At 48.0% G+C, this 21,758-nt stretch overlaps 1 protein-coding gene across 1 annotated transcript in view; it reads right to left on the reverse strand.

The window, feature by feature from the left end:
- Positions 1 to 15,479, reverse strand: part of KIRREL2 (kirre like nephrin family adhesion molecule 2) — a 28,658-nt gene extending 13,179 nt beyond the window's left edge. The window contains exons 1-6 of the mRNA XM_061596623.1: positions 15,464 to 15,479; positions 8,376 to 8,525; positions 4,426 to 4,531; positions 2,725 to 2,873; positions 1,362 to 1,489; positions 408 to 534 (exon numbers count right to left, since the gene is read on the reverse strand). Coding sequence (XP_061452607.1) covers positions 408 to 534; positions 1,362 to 1,489; positions 2,725 to 2,873; positions 4,426 to 4,531; positions 8,376 to 8,525; positions 15,464 to 15,479 — 676 coding nt within the window. The remainder of the gene's footprint in view (positions 1 to 407; positions 535 to 1,361; positions 1,490 to 2,724; positions 2,874 to 4,425; positions 4,532 to 8,375; positions 8,526 to 15,463) is intronic.
- Between the last annotated feature and the right edge of the window lie 6,279 nt (positions 15,480 to 21,758).

Consider the following 21,758-nt stretch of genomic DNA (forward strand, 5'->3'; position numbering starts at 1 on the left):
GTTCCAGGAGCAGGTTAGGATTTGATTAAAATGGGAGGGTTTCAGGTGGAAATGTATGTGGATTTCATCAAGGTTCCCCCAATCTTTCTGGGGAAAGGGCCATAGCTCAGCGACAGAGCATCCACCTTGCCTGCAGAACGTTCCTGGTTCAGCGGCCAGCAGGGATGGGAATGTCCCTTGCCTGAAATCCTGGAAGGCCGCTGTCAGTCAGTGTAGACAATGCTGAGCGGGATGGACCCAAAACACTGACTCAGTGTAAGGCAGCTTCCTGTGTTTCCCCATATAAATTGGGGTATGGGGCGGGGGGGAATTGCTATGGTCCCAGCCCCCTCTGTGCCATGCCTCCTTTAACAGATTTGCCAGCCCCACCATGCCACTCAGCCCCAATGGAAGCCCGGGCCCCTCACCATTCACAGCCAGCGTCACCTCCTTCTCCGCCACGCCAATGCGTGGCACGATGGCTTTGCAGACGTAGATGCCGGCGTCCTCCTGCGTCACCGCCTTGAGGTGCAGAGTGTTGCCGTTGCTCAGCACCTGTCGGTACAAGTTGGCCTGGCTGTGGGTCTCTTCAGACCAACGGAGTCTTTACAGCAGCAGCAGGGGCCTCTCTCCCGTCGAGGACCGCATTCCCACAGGCTGCATGCTGGTGATGGGTGGGGGCAGAGCTTGGAAAAGTTACTTTTTTGAACTACAACTCCCATCAGCCCCAGCCAGATGCTGGCTGGGGCTGATGGGAGTTGTAGTTCAAAAAAGTAACTTTTCCAAGCTCTGCGTGGGGGGCACAACCAAAGTGGGCGGGGCCTTTCTTTCCTCCCTCCCTTCTCACCACCCCCTCCTCTCTGTCTTTTCAGGCAGTGGTGGGAGATGGACTCCTGAGATTTATTTATTTTTTAATCCCAAATGTTTAACAGGAGGCAGCCATGGATACCAACTTGGATGGCTTTAAAAGAGGATTTAGAGCCAGTGTGGTGTAGTGGTTAAGGTGTTGGACTATGACCTGGGAGACCAGGGTTCGAATCCCCACACAGCCATGAAGCTCCCTGGGTGACCTTGGGCCAGTCACTGCCTCTCAGCCTCAGAGGAAGGCAATGGTAAACCCCTTCTGAATGCCGCTTACCATGAAAACCCTCTTCATAAGGTCGCCATAAGTCGGGATCGACTTGAAGGCGGTCCACACACACACACACAAAAGAGGATCAGACAAATACATGAAGGATAAAGCTATCGGTGGTGACTAGCCATGATGGTTATGCTTTACCTCTACGGTCAGAGGCTTCTGAATATCAGTTGCTGGACTCCAGGTGTAATCAATATAATAATATATAATAAAAACCATAATCAATGGCTAAAGCTCCACTTACCACACTAGATCCCCTCTTGGTCCAGGCCAGGGTGAGAGGTGGATTCCCAGTCCAGGTACAGGTGAAAGAAGCATCTGCCCCAACATCAACAGTGAGGGGTTTCGGCTGAGAGACAAGGCGGGGCCCAACTGCGGAAAGAAAGAGGGAGGGAAAGGGTTGCTGAGAGCTAATTGAGCAGAGTAGCTCTCTCTCGTCCTCAGTCTCCCCATCTGCAAAATGGGGATAATAACACTGGCAGTGGGACCTTGCAGAGATTGTGTAAGAATTATGACAAGGAGATGCTTTGAGCATCACTGTATAAATTAGGGGTGGGGTGAGAATGTAAAGCTGGTGCTTGACTAATGTATGAGCCCCCTGCTTGAATTTTTGTGAGCAGAACTGAGGCAGTCAACTGAGCAAGGTTCCCCTTCAGTTCTTTTCACACACACAGCCCGGGACCAGCCCATCAAAATACCCTTTTGCAAGCTGAAGGAGACAGTGTCTCCACCCGCTAGCATAGCATCACCTTGAGAAGGCTTGATCATGGGATACACCCTAATTCCACAGCAGGATAAGCCTTGGAGACCCCCTGCCCGACTTCAGACACAGGAAGCTACCTTATAAGAGGTCAAACCACAAGGTCATCAGCTATCTTTTTGAGCCAGTGAGCACATTTGGACTGCAGAGACAGTGCTGGTGGCAGTCACAAGTAAATGGCTGCTGTGGAGGCTCCTATGAGAGGCTCAGCCACTGCTCATTGGGAAGAGCAAAGGTCTTTCATGTATTGTGTATTTTTGAAGGGATATTTACTAGGGTTGCCAGGTTCATGGCCTGAGACTGATCCTGTATCTTTAGGAGAAGAGAAAGTCAGCCAAATGCAGGTGTTCTTGCAACAGTGTAATGGGAAAAACCACAAGGTGGGATTCTCCCTTCTCCCTGCACAACTTTTAAAGATACAGAAGACCTCTTGGAGGCCGGGCCCGGTAACCAAGAGGTCTTCTGTATCTTTCAAAGTTGTGCAGTGGGGAGAATTCTACCTTGTGGTTTTTCTCATTACAGTGTTGCAAGAACACCTGCACTTGGCTGACTTTCTCTTCTCCTAAAGATACAGGGTCAGTCTCAGGCCATGAACCTGGCAACCCTAATTATTTACTGAGACTTTTCGCAGGTGCCAAAGGAGGTACCGACACTATTTGTTCATCTGGCCCAGTACTGTTCGCTCTTACTGCCAGGGGCAGCCTTTGCCATCATCCTACTACTTTGATCCTTTCAAGTGCAGAGGTCACTTTGATCCTTTGAAGTGCTGGGGATCTTCTCGCAAAGCAGATGCTTTGCCACTGAGCTCCGCCCTATCGCAGGAGCTGGAGTTGCCACCTTTACTCACAATGCACATCCACCAGCGTGCTGACATTGGTGCTCCCCACAGCATTTGACACTTCACACGACACAGGCTCTGTGAAAAAGGACTGATCCACCGTTGCCTCGTAGCTGTCGCCATTCGCCTCCGGAATGGGTACGCCTCCTTTAGCCCATCTGTGAAGCGATGTGTGATCTTAGGAGAGTTTGACTGACTCGAGGGATCTCTTGTGAAGAAAGGTTCCCCTATGCCAGGGGTGGGGAACCTCTGACCCATGGGCGGAATTTGGCCCACCAGGCCCCCCCATATGGCTTGTGAGGCCATGCCCACCTGCCCCACACTTAATGCCATACATGATGTCAGTGTAGGACAGGTAGAGACATGGCTGCAGAAAGCAGGAGTGAGCTTCCCACATGTTAGCTAATGCATGGGAGTTCAGTCCTGCTTGGTTCGGGTGTGCCAGCCATTTCCCAGTGCCCAAACCCTGCAGAAAGCAGGACTGAACCTCCTGCATATCAGCGGATGCGTGGAAGTTCAATCTTGCCTGGTTCGCGTGTGTCAGCCACTGCCCAGAGCTGGAAAGCTGCAGTATTGAACCTCCTGCGCATCAGCTGATGTGCGGGGAGTTCAGTCTTGTTTTGTGCAGTATCTCCCCCCACCTACCCCAGTGGGCCATCTTTGACAGATGGGCGCAATAACCTACCTGTCAATCACCTGATGCCAACCTGACGTCAGATGGTTGACAGATGGGGGGTTCCACCCACCTGTCAAAGGTAGCCTGCTGGGATGGGGCAAGGTGAAGAGGAGGCCTGCTGGTTCATAAAGGTGCCCTATCCCTGCCCTAGATGGAAACATGACAATGTAGTTTAGAATACCAGAGAGTAAGGGTGGGACCTAAAAAAAGATATATGGAAGCATGCATGGTGCAGAGAAAGTGAACAGTTGTTTTTCTCCCTCTCTCATCACACTAGGATCTGGGGGCCATCCAAAAAAGCTGAAAGGTGGAAGATTCAGGATGGGAAAAAAGGACTTCCTCACATAGTATATAGTTAAACTATGGGATTCTCTGCCACAAGATGGGCTTTTGGCCACCCACTTAGATGGATTAGGCAAATGAATGGAGGACAAGGCTATCAGTGGCTACTAGGTTGTGCTCTGCCACAGCTATTCCTGGGAGGATAAGGCTAACGACGGCTGGTAGCCATGATGGCTGTATGCTAACTCCAGGATTGGAGGGAGCAGTTGTGGCTGGTGGCTCCATGTCAGTGGGACATTGGAATCCACTCCGAGTTTTAGTCCAAACTTTCAAGGTGCTGTTCAAGGTGCAGATTCCGCTGCCCCACCGACATGGAGCACCAGCTGCCACTAAGAGAGAGAGCACATCTCTGAATGACAGCTGCGGGGAACCCCAGCAGGAGTGGGCTAATTGCCCCCCATGTCCTGCTTGTGGGCTTCCTGGTTGGACACTGTGGGAATCAAGGTGCTGGACTAGTTTGGCCCTTGGTCTGATCCGGCAGGGACCTCCTTTTCTTTTAAATCACGGGAAGGGAGAAGAGAGGGGAAGAACCCCAGCCAAAGAAAGCAGAGATACTTTCTTCTCCTCCTAATTGGGCAAGCATCATGAGCATGCAACCCCCAGTGTTGCCATTAGAGGGCACCCCAGCCACATCCTTGCTGCTGTATGATCTCTGGAGGATAAGGCTCTCCCATTCGTCAAACCCTCCTTACCTGTAGCCTGTCACTTCAGGGTTGGAGGTGGCTGTGCAGAGGAAGCTCACTTTGCCACCTTCGGGGACAGTTTGCGGCTGCACCGACAGCATTACAACGGGAGGATCTGCAAAGCAGAGGCAAGGAATGGGTGAAATGCTGAAAAATTATTTTCCTTAGTATAAAGACCCCAGTGGAAGGATCCCTAAAAGGTAATGTTTACTTCATTGAGAAGGGCTGTAGCTTAGTGGTAGAGCACCTGCTTTGCATGCAGAAGATCCCAAAGTCAATTCTTGGCATCTCCTGGTAGGGCTGGGAGAGACCCCTGCCTGAAATTCTGCACAGCCACTGCCAGTCAGTGTCAAAATACTGAGCTAGATGGACCAGTGGCCTGACTCGGTATAAGACAATTTCCTTCACAAGTCCATCTCCTTAAGACCTCAATCTCAAACTGTAACATGGTACTCCCCCCCCGACCAAAAATTGGTGGTTAGGGGGTTGGACTATGACCTGGGAGGACCAGTGTTCAAATCTCCACTCAGCCATGAAGCTCACTGGGTGACCTTGGGCCAGTCACTGCCTCTCAGCCTAACCTCCTTCACAGGGTTGCTGTGCGGATCAAATGGGGAAAGGAGGATCATGTACACCACCTTGAGCTCCTTGGAGGAAGGGTGGGATGTAATAAATAAAAATGCATCAACTTGGATCCTTTACTGTCTATCTCTACATCTGCTTGGATCCCTTGTTATCCACCTATGTGTTGTCAGTTAGCTGTTGCATCTGTGTACAGTCAGCTATGCTGATAGGGCAGGTAGCTAGAATTTCACACAGCTTGCTTCTCCAGGTTTTCTGTGCCTCCCAAGTAGATCAGGTGCCACACTTTCAGAATCCTTAAGCCAGGACAAGTTGTAAAGAGCACTGCTTATGTGGTACATCAAAGCTTTAAGTTTGTCTCCAAGTCTTGGAGCCACCCCATGGTGACCTAGGCCTCTGGTACGTTTTTTTTTTAACATTAAAAAAACCCACCCTGTACTTATAATAATAGTATAGCTCTGAGGTTGTTAACTCATGTCCAGGGCGCGCGCGCACACACACACACACACACACACACACAAATAGTGGCATATTTATACAACCAAACACCCCCATTGGTATTGACTCTGTAAGTTGCTCACTGGTGTCAGCTTGATGCACCTCACAAGGTTGTTGTGAGAACAGTAGGATAGCCCCTACTAAAAAAAAAAAAAGATTACGCTGCTTTTTAGCCAAAAAGGCCCCCACGGTAGCTTACAGGTCAGTAACACCAGGATGGTTTCTGCCCTCAGGTCTGCAACCTAAAAAGGACACGTCAGAAAAGAAAAATGGATTGGGAAATTACCATTTATATCCCAGCCTTCCACTGCTGAATTCAGCATGGCATACGTGGATGGGGGTCACCCCACTTTATCCCTGCAATTATAATTTTTTTAAAAGCATACTTTCCCTTCAGGCACTATTTAAAAAAGAAAAAACAGTTTATCCTCACATTTCAAACTCAGCTGCACAGCTATTTTCCCCCGGGTTCACAGCCTGCTCTGTTAAATCTTGCACATGGAAGGGCCCAGGTTCAATCCCCGGCATCTTCAGGTAGGGCTGGGAGAGACTTGTGCCTGAAACCCTGAAGAGCCGCTGCAAGTCAGTGCAGATAATATGGAGCTAGATGGACCGATGAATCTTGCTCAGCTTCCTATGTGGCTCGTGCCACAAAGCCAGCCATGGTGTTTGACATCTCCGTTCCCTTTCCACCCTCATCTTCAACACAGGAACGTACAAAATTGCCTTATACTGAATCGGAGCAGTACTGGCTGCGCTACCAGCAGTGCCTGTCCAGGTTTTCCGACAGGAGGCTCTCCCAGCCCTACTTGAAAAAGCCGGGGATTGAACCTTGGACCTTCTGAGTGTGAGGCAGATGCTCTACCACTGAGCTGCGGCCCTTCCCAGAAGGTCCTCAACCCAGTGGACTCACATTGCACATTGAGGGTGACTGTGGTTTGCTTCCCAGCTGGGGCTGCTGGGTTGCTGACTCGGCAGGTGAACAAGCTACCCATGTCCCTGCTGCTGGGGGTCAAGAGGAGGGTGCTGACAGCCACTTCCCGCTTGCCGTCATCCATCAGGGCCTGCAGGAGAGAAAGGAGAGGTGTTTAGGTGCTCAGTATTTCCTGGGATAGCCATTCTCTTGAGCTAGGGCCTCTTCACCCATCCAATGCTCGCCTTTTATTTTTCTCAGCATACATGTAAACTAGGAGCGGGCAATCATTTTTGGCCTGGTGGGCCAGATCTTCATCTCTCTCCACCCGCATGGGCCAACTTTGATGAGATGGACAAGGCCAACCACCTGTCAACCATCTGACATCTCAATGAGGTTGGGTAATTGAGACCTGTCAAAGCTGACCCCTGGGGGTGGGGGGAGGCGGTTCCAAGGGCTTGATCAGCCCTGTCCACAGTACTTTCCAAACACCTGACAAGCAGCTGATTACGCACAAAAAGGCAACTATTTTATTATTATTGTTGTTGTTGTTGTTATTATTACTATTATATCCAGCCCTTCCTCCCAGTAGGAGCCCAGGGTGGCAAACAGAAGCACTAAAAACATTAAAACATCATACAAACAAACTTTAAAACACATTAAAACAAAACATCTTCAAAAACGTTACTTAAAAAAGCGATCAAAACATCTTTTTGTGAATGTGTGAATACAGCTATTTCTGAATGTGTGAATACAACAACCAAGTGAGATGATGACATGGCCTGACAACCCAGATCTTGTTGGATGAAGGGTGGGTGCTAGACGTTGAGCCAGGCTTACCTGGATAGCAATCAGACTCCCCATCCTGCTTTCCAACCCACTTCTTTCTTTGCCCAACTCTTGCCAACACCGGACACAGCCTCACCTTGGAGTACAGGGCAGACTCTTGCCGTTGCCCATCACGGTACCAACTGATCTCGGCGGCTGGCTTGGCTCCGGCAGCACGGCATGAAAGGTTGTAGGGAATGTTGGAGATGACGTGCACGATGGGGCCGTTGTGGATCTCAGGGTCGTTGGGAGGGACTGGAAGGAAGAGATATATATTAAGGTACAGTAGGGCCCCATTTACCGGCGTTCCGTTTTGCGGATTTCCTCTCATGCGGCAGCTTTCAATTCGGGGAAATTCCCCGTTGTAAAACCGATTTTGCACTTTTACGGCGTTTTGCGACATTTTCACGTCATTTTCGTGCGATGTGGCCCATTATAGTCAATGGGTTCCGCTTTATGGCGATTTCCACTTTACGCCGGGGGCCTGGTCCCTAACCCGCCATATTAGCGGAGCCCTACTGTAAAGTAGGCATACAAATGCATGTATTGGTGAAAAAAACATGTAAAAAGGCATTATGTTAGGGAAAATTGCTTGCAAAAATGTGTGCATTTGACAAAGTGACATAAAAATGTGTTTATTAAGAGAAATTCACACTGAAATGCTGATGCATTTTCATGAGGATTTTTTTTTAAAATTCTCAAATTGCTGCAGAAATGTGGGAACTAAATTTAAGTCTGGAAAAAAGAGAAATGGAAAGAAACTGAAATTTGCACAGATTTGTGCAACATTCCACCTGGGCCTGGTCTGGTTGCTTTTGGAGGCCTCTGTGGCTCTGCACGGATGGGCTGTCACAACAACATATCCACCAGCTCAATGTATGTTGCCAAGACACATTCATGGATTAGCAGGAAAGCCAGCAAGTCTTGCCAGAAGCTAGAATTGGATGCAGGAATATATATATTTTTTACTCTCATCATATATTTGCTAGGATTGTCATCTTTGGAAAAACAGTTTGGGGTTTTAAAAAAGAACTCTGGATTTTAAGCAGTCTCGAGCCTGTTCAAACAGGGGAGAAGCAGGGGAAGGCCATCAAGGTGAAGCAGTCAGCAGGAGGGAGGGAGAAAGAAGAAAACTCACTGAGTACAGTAAGCTTGGCCCGCTGGGATCTCAGCGCTGCCTGTGTGGCCTGGCATTCATAGACAGCATCATCGTCCAGCTCAGCGTAGTCAATCCGCAAGTTGTGCTGCCCAGCTGAGGCGTCTCCAACAATGGAGTAGCGGGACCAGCCTGTGGTACGGAGGGAGCGAGATGTTGCACAGGGTTAGTTCACAGGACCCAGGATGAACGATGCAGCTCAGCGTCCCCTAGACTTGTACTGGGTTACTGCAGTGACTAATTGCTGCTAGAACTAACAGTGATGGATCAGTACTTTGGCCTCTGGTTGACTTGTCTCTAGCCACATACTCCATGCACTCCTCCACTCCCCTTCCAATATACCATGATGAACGTACCAGGTAGGTCTCTTTCTCCCCCCAAGGCCAGCCCATCCTTGGTCCACTGAACCATCCCCCGGTAGCCCATAACCACGCAGGCCAGCGTCACCGACTGTCTGGATACAATCACTTGGTCCATGGGCTGTTGGAAGAAATAGGCCGCCAACCCTGGGGAGAAAATGACAACACCAAGATGGTTAAGTCAAGCAGAGAGCCAGGGTTTTAGGGTCTTGTGGGGTGCCAATTTAGAGCCGATTCAAAAGAATTGATTTGCTGCATCAGACCAATGATCTATCTAGACAACTCCACCTCCAACACTGGCCAATCAGATGCCTTTGGAAGTGCACAAGTAGGATACAAAATGACATTTTTTACCCTGTTATTTTGTCCTGAGTGTCTGGTATTCAGAGGTACAAGTGGGACCTGCAACAAAATGTTTAGGGTCCCAGCCACTTCATTCCCAGTTTTCCAGGATTTCCCCCCCTTAGTCAGGGTTCCATGCCTGCTGTGCAGCTTAATCCACATTGGACTGTCTTGGGTTCCTCCCATTAGAATTTCCTCCTCTAAAGAATTTTTGTTCTTCTACAAACCTCAGAGCTCCCTCAAGCCTGCTGATACCTCCTTCTTGCATTTGGGTGATACTTTTTGGCTAAATAAGGATCATCGCTCACAGTCTGAATGTCAGAAATAGCAGGAATTATACTACCGCCATATATTTTACAACTGAGGCTAAAAACATATAGCTGTTGTTGATAGTCCAAGTCTAGCTCAGGACACATTCTCCACAGTGCGTTAATTATCTGCTTGTAGGTTTTTATTTTTAATGTTAATGCAGGAGAGAATTGAAAAATGGCACACCTTGCCTAAGGTAGCCCATTCCAGTCGGTCCAGGTGGGTCTGAGAAAGATGCTTATATGAAACCCCAAAGAGCTGCTGCCAGTCAGCGTCGACAATACTGACATACAGGGACCAATGGTCTGACTCAGTAGGCAGATCCCTATTGTAGGAGCTGTAGTTCAGTAGTTTATCTTCCTGTGTAAAAAAAAACCTGTCCCCAAACCATTCCTCCTGGTATTACCAGGTTGGTAATACCTGGTTGGTAAATGTTTAGTCTCTCTCCATTTAACATAACACCATAAGAAGAGCCCTGCTGGATTTGGCCAGTGGGCCATCTACTCCAACATCCTGCTCTCACAGTGGCCAACCAGATGCCAACGGGAAGCCTGCAAGCAGGCCTTGAGTGCAAGAGCACTCTCCCTTCCTGCAGTTTTCCAGCAACTGGTCCTCAGAAGCTTGCTGCATGCTGCCTCTGATCACGGTGGCAGAACATAGCCATCATGGCTAGTAGCCATTGATAGCCTTATCCCCCCATGTCTAATCCTCTTTTCAAGCCATCCGAGCTGGTGGCCATCACTGCCTCTTGGGGCATCAAATTCCATAGTTTAACTACACGCTGCTTGAAGAAGTACTTTCTTTTGTCTGTCCTGAAACTTCCAACATTCATCTTCATTGGATGCCCACAAATTTTATGAGAGGGAGAAAAACTTCTCTCGATCTGCTTTCTCCATGCTGTGCATCATTTTATATGAGAAAGGGCAAAAGCCAGGAATGCACTGAGAGAGACCTGAGAGAAAGTGGGGGAGCAGGAAGGGGGGATGAAAGCTGACAAAGAACATTTTGATTTTTTGAGGCAAAGCAGCAGCCTCACTGGGTCCCTGGCATTGCCTTATCTCCCTGCCACAGACTGCTGAGGTGTGGGTTTGGTGAGCTCTGCACATGCCCTTCAGCCGAGGAAGCCTCTGTTTCCACTCCATGTTCCCACCGTCGAATGCTTTCTTCAGCTCCCCCCTCCCGCGGCTCTAGGCAAATGCATTAAAGACAACTTTAGACGGCATGCATGTGAGTGTGTGTGTGTGCGCACGTGCATGTGCAAGTCAATCAGTGCATCCTCTAGGGCAGCCGTTCCCAACCAGTGTGCCTCCGGATGTTGTTGGACCACAACTCCCATCAGCCTCAGCCAGCATGGCCAACGATCAGGAAAGATGGGAGTTGTGGTCCAACACCATCTGGAGGCACACTGGTTGGGAAAGGCTGCTCTAGGGCATATCGCCGCTTTGGGTGGAAATAGGATGCAGTCATCACTAAGACTGCAGGGAAGGGCTAGGCGCTGGGGGAAGACAGAGCATGCGTATATAAAGTAGTACAGCCCATGATGCTGTCTATCCCAATAACGCAATGTGGAGTTTTCGTTGTATTTCTTTTCTTTTTTTTGCAGTTGGTTTTCATTTGTAATGTTTTGCTCTGATGTTTTAGGAAGCTATTTTGTGTAGCTATTAGTTATGTTGCTAGAAAATCTGGATTCATGTGCAATGTTTTACTCTGATGTTTTAAGAGGATGCCCTACTTAGCAGTTAATTGTGTTCTATAATGAAGATTTTTTTTAAAGGCTACATGCTGCCCATTTTGTCTGCATTATGTTTTAAGATATATTGCGAAACTCTTGGGGTTTTCTCCATTGCATACTCAGAGAAGAACTACTGAAATGAAAGGACAAGACTAACTTAGATCTTTTAATTTCAGTGGGTCTCTCTGAGTAGAATTGTGTTGGAAACAACCGTTAGAGAGCTGCCCCCCCAATAATAAGCAGTATATAAACTGTTTAAATAAACAAAATGATCCCATTACATTTATTCTGTTATTTTGTTTATTCTAAGGGTTTAAAGTTCACACTTCATTGAAATTCCCGGAGCAGCTTTGCTTAGGACTAATGGCTGATATTCTTAACAGTCCATAACATGTTCATGCAGCAAGAGTGTCATGTTTCATAAGAGGGCATTATGCAAATAGGTTTCAAGGTTTGTACACATGCCCAGAGAGCTGTGGCTGATCTCAACTCCTCACCTGTGTGCAGGCAGTGAAACTGACCAATATTGCTGCTCCAGAGACCATGAGCTCCTCCAGACAACCTGTTTATTCTGTTTTCATCCTGATTCGCTTGCACAAAGCTTACGTGGAGATTAGACAATGTCCAGCCTTTATTGAACATTCATTCTGATTTGTTTGCGGGGAGGTTATACAACAATGACCATTCATCCTGATTTGCTTGTGGAGTGTTTGTGCATCTTCCCATTAATCATCCATCCATCCCATATTTTCCCCATCCCTTTCCTAACTGCAAAAAACTCCCCCCTTTAAAAAGTGGATTTGTTGCGTTAGAACAACAGAGTGCTTTATTCCTCTTTAACTACCTAAATTTCCAATACGCACTTCAATCCCTCCTGCAAAATACTGACAGCCCGGTGGTGGCCCACACATACATATGCATGTACGCTCAATTCTGTGATATGAAAATGGGATCTGTTGCAGTTTTGGTCTTGGTGGACATGTGCGCTGTGTGGTCCCCGTGTGGTCAGTTTCAGGTGCGGTAGAGGATGTCAGTGATGGCCACCAATTTAGGTGGCTTTTGTAAAGACAGTTCGTCTGATATAGTGGTTAGAGTGCTGGACTAGGACCTGGGACAGCAGGGTTCAAATCCCTCTCTAATTCAGCCATAAAGCTCACTGGTGACCTTGGGCCAGCGACAGTCTCTCAGCCTAACCTACCACACAGGATTGTTATGTGGATAGAAATGGAGAGGAGGAGAACTATGTGTGCCGCCTTGAGCTCCTTGGAGGAAAGGTGGGATATCAGTGTGACAATAAATAAATAAAATGGGATTACACAAACCCATAGAGGAAAAGGGTACTAATGCTTATTTTCCATGCTTACTTTGGGAGGAAAGGCAGGATAGGATAAATGTAATAAATACATTTATTAGGGAGAGTGGGCCGTAGCTCAGTGGCAGAGCCCCTGCTTTGCATGTGGAAGGTCCCAGGTTCAATCCCCAGCATCTCCGGGTAGGGCTGGGAGACACTTCCTGCCTGAAACCCTGGAGAGCCCCTGCCAGTCAGTGTAGACAATACTGAGCTTGACAGACCAATGGCCTGACTCAGTATAAGGCAGCTTCCTATATTCCTTGTCAGGTTGGTGGCATATTACCTCGAGATATTGCCCTCATGTCCTGCTTGTGGGCTTTCCAGAGGCTTCAGGTTGGCCATTGTGGGAAACAGGATGCTGGACTAGATGACCCTTTCATCAGATCCAGCAGGGACTCTTCTGATGGTTTTATGCTTCCCCATTGCAATATTTAGGGGATCTCCTTTTTTAACAGCTGTGTATAAAGATATCTAAAGGAGACTTGCTGGGCTTGTTTGCTGAGTATCTCATGCTCCGTTGAATAGCCTGTGGTTTTGTGCTCAATTGACCATTAAAAAAACAAGAGATGTTTAAACAGATATTTTCGAGACATTTCCCCAGAGACTGTTGATCCATATAAAGCTTGTTATTGCAGAGTGAACCTATGTAATCCTCAGTGTTTCAGGCCAGCCTTCCCCAGCCCGGCACCTTCCAGATGTTGTTGGATTCCAACTCCCATCATCCCTAGGCAGCACGGCCAATGGCCAGGGATGATGGGAGTTGTAGTCCAAACCATCTGGACGGCCCCCAGTTGGAGAAGCTTGTTCTAGGCCTATCTAGAAGTCGGTCTGATCACCCTAACAGGGTTGTCCTGGGACTGACAAGACAAACGGAACACTTGTTTGTCTGTTCAAAATGTGTTCTGGGTCCGCATTCTTTTACTGGGGTAGCTTGGTATGATATGGCAGGGAGGAGATTCTTAAAACACAGAGAAGAATATTTTTGATAATGGTCCCTATCTACTAAGTAGCCCCTTACACCCTTTTGTAGCCCGTGTTTTCAGTTGTTGTTTTTAAAGCCAGTTCTAAGGTATACAATTCAAGGGACCCTAGTTTACTACTGGAATGCCCACATTTCAGGGCTTTAAGGCCATATTTTAAAATGGGTTGAGGAAATATGGCATTCTGGAGAGCTGTCTATTTATGTCTCTGTCTCCAGATTTGCACAATATGGAGGGACTGGAAAAAGAGCCAGGGCTGGCACCAGCCCACTGTGGGCCCTTGCCTCTCCTCTGTGTGTGAGAGCATGCGTGCATGCACTTAAATACACCTGGTCATGCCACCTGGTATGTCAGTGCACCTGTCATCATCTTGGTCATGGCAGGCAGGTGCACTGACACGTGAAGTGGTGCAAAAGGGTGTATTTAAGCATGTGCTAGCTGCGCATGTGTGTGTGTGGGGTGTTGGCTCTCGCTCTGCAATCTGCACCACCGTCCGGTTACAGCCTGCGACCCAATGCTGGCGGGGACCATGGAGTGTGAGCTCCACCCTTTCAGCCCCAGCCAGTGCCCGACCTTGCCGCCCGCTGGCACCGGGCCTGAGAAGAACCCACAGCAGTTAAGGATACATTTCTCACTCAGGCCCCATCTGTGCTATACATTTAAAGCACTCATTTATACCTCTTGGTCATGGCTTCCCTCAAAGAATCCTGGAAACTGTAGTTTATCTGGGGTGCTGAGCTCTGGGAATTTCAGCTCTGGGAATAGGGGCCTCCTCACCAGTAGCGGCCAGGGAGGCGGCATACGCAGGTGGGGCTCTGTTGCCCTTTCAGCTTCTAAATCTGGTAGGTTGCTGCCGCTGACCAAGAGGAAAAGGAGCAAGAAGTGGTGAACTTGTTGTAAGGTGGCACATGGCACCAAGAGTGTCGGAGCCGGGGTCAACAGCAGCGACCCGCCATGTTCGGAAGTCAGGAGAGCAACGGAGCCCCATTCATGCCGCCTTGCTGCCCACTACTGCTCCTAACAACTCTCCACACCCTTAACAAACTACAGTTCCCAGGATCCTTTGGGGAAAGCCATGATGGTTTAAAGGGGTACAGCTTTAAATGGATATTACAGATGGGGCCCGATCATTGACTGCAACATCCAACAATGAGTTGGGTGGAATGGCAGCCACAGATCACATCCTACAAACACAGCCTTATCATTCCTAGCCGTTGCCTCAGACACAATTATTATTATTAAAAAAACTTGTACACTGCAATTTTATTCTTTAAAAAACAAACAACCAAGCAGTTGACAACAATTATATATCCGCAATAAAAGCCACCTAAAATTTTAAAATGACAGATCACTAGCTAACTCTTACAGAAAAGGCCATATTTTCTTAATTGTCCGCATAAGCCTGGCTGGTTAGAAACCTTGTCAGCAAACGCTGAGAGGTTAAAGCAGAAGGCACCTGCTGAATCTGTATTCGAAGAGCATTCCGCAGGACTAGGTCAATGACATGATAGGCTTGGTTTCATGTCAATGTAGAATGAGCCTCACCAACACAGAGGACAACCAACAGTGCTCCTACAGATGATCTCAGTGACTGAGTTGGATATAACGGTACAGGCAGCAATGGTGGCTGGTGGCTCCATGTCAGCAGGGCAGGGGAATCTGCTCCATGTTTTAGGCTGAACTTTCAAGGAGCTTGCTTCTGAAATGTCAGACTAAAACCTGGAGCAGATTCCCTTGCCCCGCTGACATGGAGCCACCAGCCACCACTGTCTGGCTGTCCTTATGGTATCCTTGACCTGTTGTTCAAGCCTTTGTAATAACTGAGTGATACACATGGATATGTGAAACAGCCCTAGTGGATGGGGAGGGGAGGAAAGGTAGGATATAAAAGTAAACAAACTACTTTTATGAAAATGAATCTATTTCCCCTGCTCTGTGTGAAGCAGCAGCCGCCAGTTCGCTTCAGATGTCTTGTAAAGACTTAGCGTTTGGCTCACTCTTTCCCTGACCCATAAGATCCCACCCTGTTTTAAGTGTGTGAATCCCCTAATTCCTGTCTTATTTGTTTTATACACTCTTATATTGCAGGTTTTTAAAAAATGATACTTTTAAAATAATAATAATAAAATAGTGTTCAAAATGTTAGGTAGTTTATAAATGTGTTGAAATCAGTCAATCACTCAATCAGTGCTGTGGGGTATGGCCCCCTGACTGATGCATATCCAGTTGCCAGGACAAAAGCTATTGTCCTCCCCACTCTGGACTCTGCCCTCTGCTCTTTCAGCCACTAAGAGGCTGTGAAGATCTAGGAGGATGAAAAAGCCTTTATTGGCACACAGATCCTTCCATCTTGAGTCTCTTATCTCCTCACTAAAGCCTGCTTAACTACAATCCAATAACACCAAGCCTTTGTCCCATTGTTTAAAAGTTTACCCGCTAAACTAGGGTCTGAATAGCGGGATAATCCTCTCAAGAGGGTCAAGAGAGACACAGAGGAGCTGGAGACAAAGGCCTGGAAGAGAGTCCAAAAGGCAGGCCGGTCCCCAGCGCAGGGGGAAAAGAGGAGCCAAGGCTGGCTGCTGGAACAGTACCACCGAGTCTGGTACCAGCCTCCTGAGCAACGTGCCCAACCGTTTGCCAAAATGTGTGCGTCTTTTGGGGGTTACACCAAAGAAGAGAAGGGCTAGCTGCACAACTCTAGCTCCCCCATGACAGCGATGGGTCAGACACATGATTCAGTTTAATACTGAAGGCAAACCTACCACATTTGCACTTTCCAAAAGATATACGAACCGAAAACACAACCCTCCTTCGAAATTCAACGTTCTCCAAATTTTGCAATGCAGTTCTCCAGTCAAGTAACGTGTACCAAACATGCATATGCTCATGTAAAGCATGCGTTTATAGGCTCATGTAAAGCATGCCTATAAATGCATATATTATTTTTTTTAAAAACACCATACAAAACTTCCTTTCATTCTACCTGGAGATGCCCAGGATTGAACTAAGAACCTTCTGCATACAAATCAGATGCCTACCACTGAGCTATGGCCCTTCCAGTGACTCTGTTCCTCAGGGAGAGCAATTTGTAATATTTAAAGGTCCTGCAGCCAGTTCTGCAGTTGTGTGGTCCTGGAGCACGGAGGCTGCAGGGAAATCATCCGCACTCCAAGGATGATGGCAGAGACATGTCCTCGAGCCAGGGCAGTTAGGAGGGGGTGCTTGTGGGGCAAATGGTGCATCATTCAAATCCTAGCCCTCCTCAGACTAACATTGCCCGGCCTCCCGACTGGTGTGTGTGCGTGTTTTGCTTTTGTATTTTGCAACATGTTATTGACACAAGAATAGTCCATTAGTAGTGGATTTCTACTAGGGACCGGGACAAGGGGGAAATTCAATTCCGTTTGCATTTAAAGCCAAGTTTATCAAAGCTGCACTTTCTGAAAAAAAATATGAGAACTGAAACACAGCCATCCTTTGAAATTTGTGCTTAGTTGCCTTTTGAAATGCAATTGTCCAACCAAACAATTAAACAGACACATAGAAGAAAGTGAAGAGAAATGAATGTTTTAGTGAAAATAACATACAAGAATGCACTATATTAAGATAAATTGCTTGCAAAAATGTGTACATTAGTCAAAACTACATACGAAAATGTGTGTATTAGAAGAAATTTGCTGTAAACCTCAGAAGAATTTTCATGAGGATTAAAAAGAATTTTGGAGGGCAATATTCTGCCGAAATGTGGAGAACTGAATTTAAGATTGGAGAAATGAGAAACTGAGAGAACTGAAATTGATGGATCTTTCCATCCCTCATGGACCATCCACATATCATTCTGCATTATTAGTTGTTCTCCAATGCTTCCCCATTGCCATCTGGAGGGGAACTCTTGCACTACAGCACAAGAAAAGCAGGACATTTTTTTTTTTTATAAATCCCCAAGAACATTTCTGGTATAAAAAGTTACAGGATTTCAGCAGGAAGCTATGGAACATGTACCGATTGGAAACAAAGCAGTATGTCTACCTTAAAACGTTAGCAGGAGCAAACGGTATGAAAAGCAGGATCGCATATAACTGCCTCAATGCCATCATGAGCACAAATCATCATGAATGCACAATAAAAAGGACATCTGGAGAGGCCCCAAATCACAGTCCTCCTCAGACCAACACGGGCATCCTGTGCAGGGGACATGACACACTCCAGTAGGAGGCCAACATATCCCGGTAGGGCTGGGAGAGACCCCTGCCTGAAACCCTGGGGAGACCCTGCCAGTCAGTGTCGACAGTGCTAAGCTAGATGGACCCATGGTCTGACTCAGCATAAGGCAGCTCCCTATGTTCTATCACAAGGAAGAGCAAGCGGGGGTGCGTGTACCTGCCCTGCCCCCTCTGTTGCTATCCCCACCGCTCGCCGCGAGTGGGAGCCTGATCAACTCATAGCCTTAGTCAACTTATTTATATGCTTCATTTCCCACAAATACATCTGTGCTCAAAGCGGTTCACACAACAAGCAGTCTAAATGCAGTACAAACATAGTATCTACTGAAAAGTATAATATCACTACAACCTAACTCTAAAAATAAATCAATCAACAAAAATCTGTTCATTTAACATACATACATCAAAACTGAAGAGAGTATAAAGCTCAGCAATAGTTTCTTTTTTAAAAAAAAATCCAGTACCTTCACATCCAAAAGCAGCCCTCTAGGTGATGACATTAACTTAACAATCCCCCACCCTCGGGTTCCCAGCATGGGCATATTGTACACTGTAACGATTGCTTCTTCTAGGAACCATGAGGTCTAGAAACTTTAATATTTAAACACTAATATCTGCTGACCCGAACTCGGTTTTAAATCAGGATTGCACCATGTGACTTTGTGGAACAGAGCACAAAGTCCTTCCCCCCCCTCCTTTTCCCAGCATCCCTGGGGTTTGTGGGAAGGAAAGGATCAAGAGCTAGGATGCCTGAGTTCTGTTAACAGCTCAGGAAGGAAGAGATCAAGATAGAGAAGGTTTTACCATAATGAGTTATCAACAGAGCAGGAATAGACTGTGAGGAGAGACAGAAACTGCTGTCATCTGCCTTGGATAAGTTCCTTTGTTGTAACAGGAGCTAAGATTAGAGATGACTGAACTCTCCAGACCTTGCCTTAGATTAACCTGGAAACTATCCAAACTTTTCCAGGGGAGGGGGGAAGGGAAAGATTCAGGGAATTTCCCAGAGCCAATCTGAAAGTTCAGAAAAATCACCCCAGCCAGTTTCTGCCAGCACTCCCCTTCCTCAAAAGCCATCCAGTCCCCCCAAACACACTTTGCCTCCTTGGTTCATAGAATGGAGAGAAAGCACAAATGACCTGCTTAATTGCTGCCAGTCAAATGGCTGCTAGAAGACTCAGCAACAGAGGCGGTGTCAACAGTTGGCAAGCCTACTCAGCGGGTTGGGGAGTAGGTAGATCTGTAAGGTCCATTCAGGGGTTCTCTCTGCTGCATGGCAAGCGAGTGGGGCCTGCGTGTGCTGGTCCTGCCCTTGCACCTTCTGCTGGGCCCACCTCCACACTGCCCATGCCGTGGGGGCATTTCTGCAGAGAGGAAGCCTGCTGAATGCATGCACGATGCCCCTGTATGGTCGGGATTCCAGCTCAGGGTGACAACCGTACCCATGTCTGGCAGGTGAAGAAGGCAACCCCAGCTCATGATTTTAGTCCAAGCTTTCATGATGCTGGACAGATCCTTGAAAGCTCCGATTAAAACCTGGAGCAGATTCACTGCCCCACTTAACACTGGAGCCAGCAGTCTCCACTATTTTCCTATTAAGAGACAGCCTAACAGAAAGCTTCCTTATCCTGAGCCAGACCACTGGTCCATCTAGTTCAGTGCCGTTTCCACCAGGGGAGGGGGATTTTGGGTCCAGGCGCCAAATGGCCCTTGAGACTGTCCCCAGGCTGCACCCCCTCACCAGCCTGGCTTCACACACTCCTTGAGCATTTTTGGCTTAGCGAGCACGTGCCTTTGAACTCTGATCATGCTTCATGCTTGCCTGGATGGAGAAGGGGGAGTGATGGTTGAAAAGAGGAGACTCCTGTAAAAAAGGTTAACATTTACATCCATTGCTCCACCCACTTTTGCCTCTGGCCGCACCCACCGCTGTCCTCTGCCCCTCAGAAGGTTGTCTGGAAGGGAATGCGGCCCTGAAGTTGCAAAAAAGCTTCCCGGCCCTTGTCCTACATTGACTGGCCGTGGCTCTCCTCCCCAGGGTGTCCCACACGAGTCCTTCCAAGCCCTACCTGAAGATGCCGGGGATTGAACCTGGGGCCTTCTTCATGCAAAGCAGGTGTCCTGCTCCTCAGCTAAGCCCTTCCCATGGTTATAAGCACTGGGGGCTGTTGGAGGGTAGGGCTCCCATGCTCCATGTACAAAACACCCGTACATCCTCCCCCTCCGCCCTACTGCCACTTGTTGGCTCTGCCCTGCCTCCTTCCACCTCCTCACCCTCCCGCCTCAGGCCCAAGGTCGCCTCTGCGTTGTATTTCCACGCTTCACGGCAAATCCGTTTTGAAGCCACACAGAGGCAGAGGCAAACCACTGAATTCCTGCCTGCTAATAGGCGTGAAATCGGCAGTCCATTGTGTCAGAGCTGCAGGGGGAAGGGAGATGAAAGGCGCCCAAATAGCACAAATAGCTATTGCCCGGCTCCCTTGCCCAGCCCCATGGAAATAGGGCAGAGTCACCGGGGAGGTGTACGGCTCCTCCTCCCCCCCAGCAAAAGTTTGCCTAGGAGAACAGAAGCCAAAAACCACAGGGCCCGGGAATAAACCCACGGATTAGAATCCAGAGGAGGCCGGACCCTGCAGAAGCAGTCTGACTGCACCATGTACAAAGGGGTCCCCAGCATGACCCTCGAGTGGAAGGTCCAATCCCCGCTCGACAGGCTTGACGGCCCCTTGGTTCTGAAGGCAGGAGGGGATACACTTTTCCCCAACCCCAGAGTGCAGAACACAAAAGGTCCCACAAAAGAAACCCTCACAAAAAAAGCATTCAGGATGTTTTGCTGGCATTAGGATTGTTGGGGCTTAATTTTTTTTTGTTTAATGCTCAGCTAGCCTGTGGCGTTGCAGTTGTGGAGATGATCTCCTGCCATGCATTGTAATAAGAGGCATTCCTGCAACAGAGATCTGGAAAAAGCGTTTGAGGCAGAGCCACTTTTTTTTTTTATTAAAGAAAAGGTACTTAATTTCAACAACGACAACAGTATTTGTAATGAAACAACAGAAAAATTCCAGGATTGTAGGGGAAGGGGGGAAAGCACTCAAGAAGCGTCCATGACTTTTCTAGCGACATTCCATGAGGGCAAGGGTTGTAGCTCAGTGGCAGAGCATCTGCAAGTTCAATCTCCAGCATTTCCAGGTAGGGCTGCGAGAGACTCCTTCCTGAAACCCTGGAGAGCCGGTGCCAGTCAGTGTAGACAATACTGAGCTAGATAGCCCAATGGTCTGACCAGGGGCGTAGTGGTCCGGGGCCGCAGGGGGGTCTTAGACCTGTTACTTTTTTGGGAGCAGGGTCCCAATGTCTCCAGCATCCTATGACCCTGAAAGGGGAGTGTGTTAGCTACCAAGAAGTCTTTTAACGTGTTTCCTTGTCCTTTCCTGCTGATTGGAGCCAATCAAAGTGAAAAGGGGTGAGTCAGCCATGAGAAGACTCTTCTCAATAGCTAACACACTCCCCTTTCATGCTTATTGGCTCCCAGGGATGTTTGTGGGAGAAGGCATTAACAAGAGTCTCATTCTTACCTCAGCAGCTAAAAAAAAAAAAAAGGATGGGAGAGGGTGTGTGGCTGTGACTATTATGAAGGGACCCTGGACGTTTGAATTTGCCACTACTTTACTGGGTCTGACTCAGTATAAGGCAGCTTCGATCCAGTTAGATAGCCTCCAGTGATAGCATCCAGCAGGAAACAAGGTTCTTACTCATGAGAATGTTGCTAGCAGATGTGTGTGTGTGTGTGCACGTGCATGGAAGTTACCCATTCTGAAAACCACTGGAACAGGCAGAATAGCCTGTCCAGGAGCACTTCAAAAAGTCATCCATTCAACCGCTTCTCTGAAAGCTCAAGCTTTTGGTTTGATGGGAACAAAGGAAGCTGCTTTATACAAAAACCAGACTTTTGGGTCCATCTAGGTCAGTACGGTCTACACCAGCTTCAGTCAGGTGGTCCGTCCCGGAACTATGGATTTGTGGCTGAAGATGGGAGAAGGCGTGCCCATTCCACTGAATATTCATATGGATT

The sequence above is a fragment of the Rhineura floridana genome, chromosome 15, assembly GCF_030035675.1.
Source record: "Rhineura floridana isolate rRhiFlo1 chromosome 15, rRhiFlo1.hap2, whole genome shotgun sequence".
NCBI classification, from domain to species: domain Eukaryota; kingdom Metazoa; phylum Chordata; class Lepidosauria; order Squamata; family Rhineuridae; genus Rhineura; species Rhineura floridana.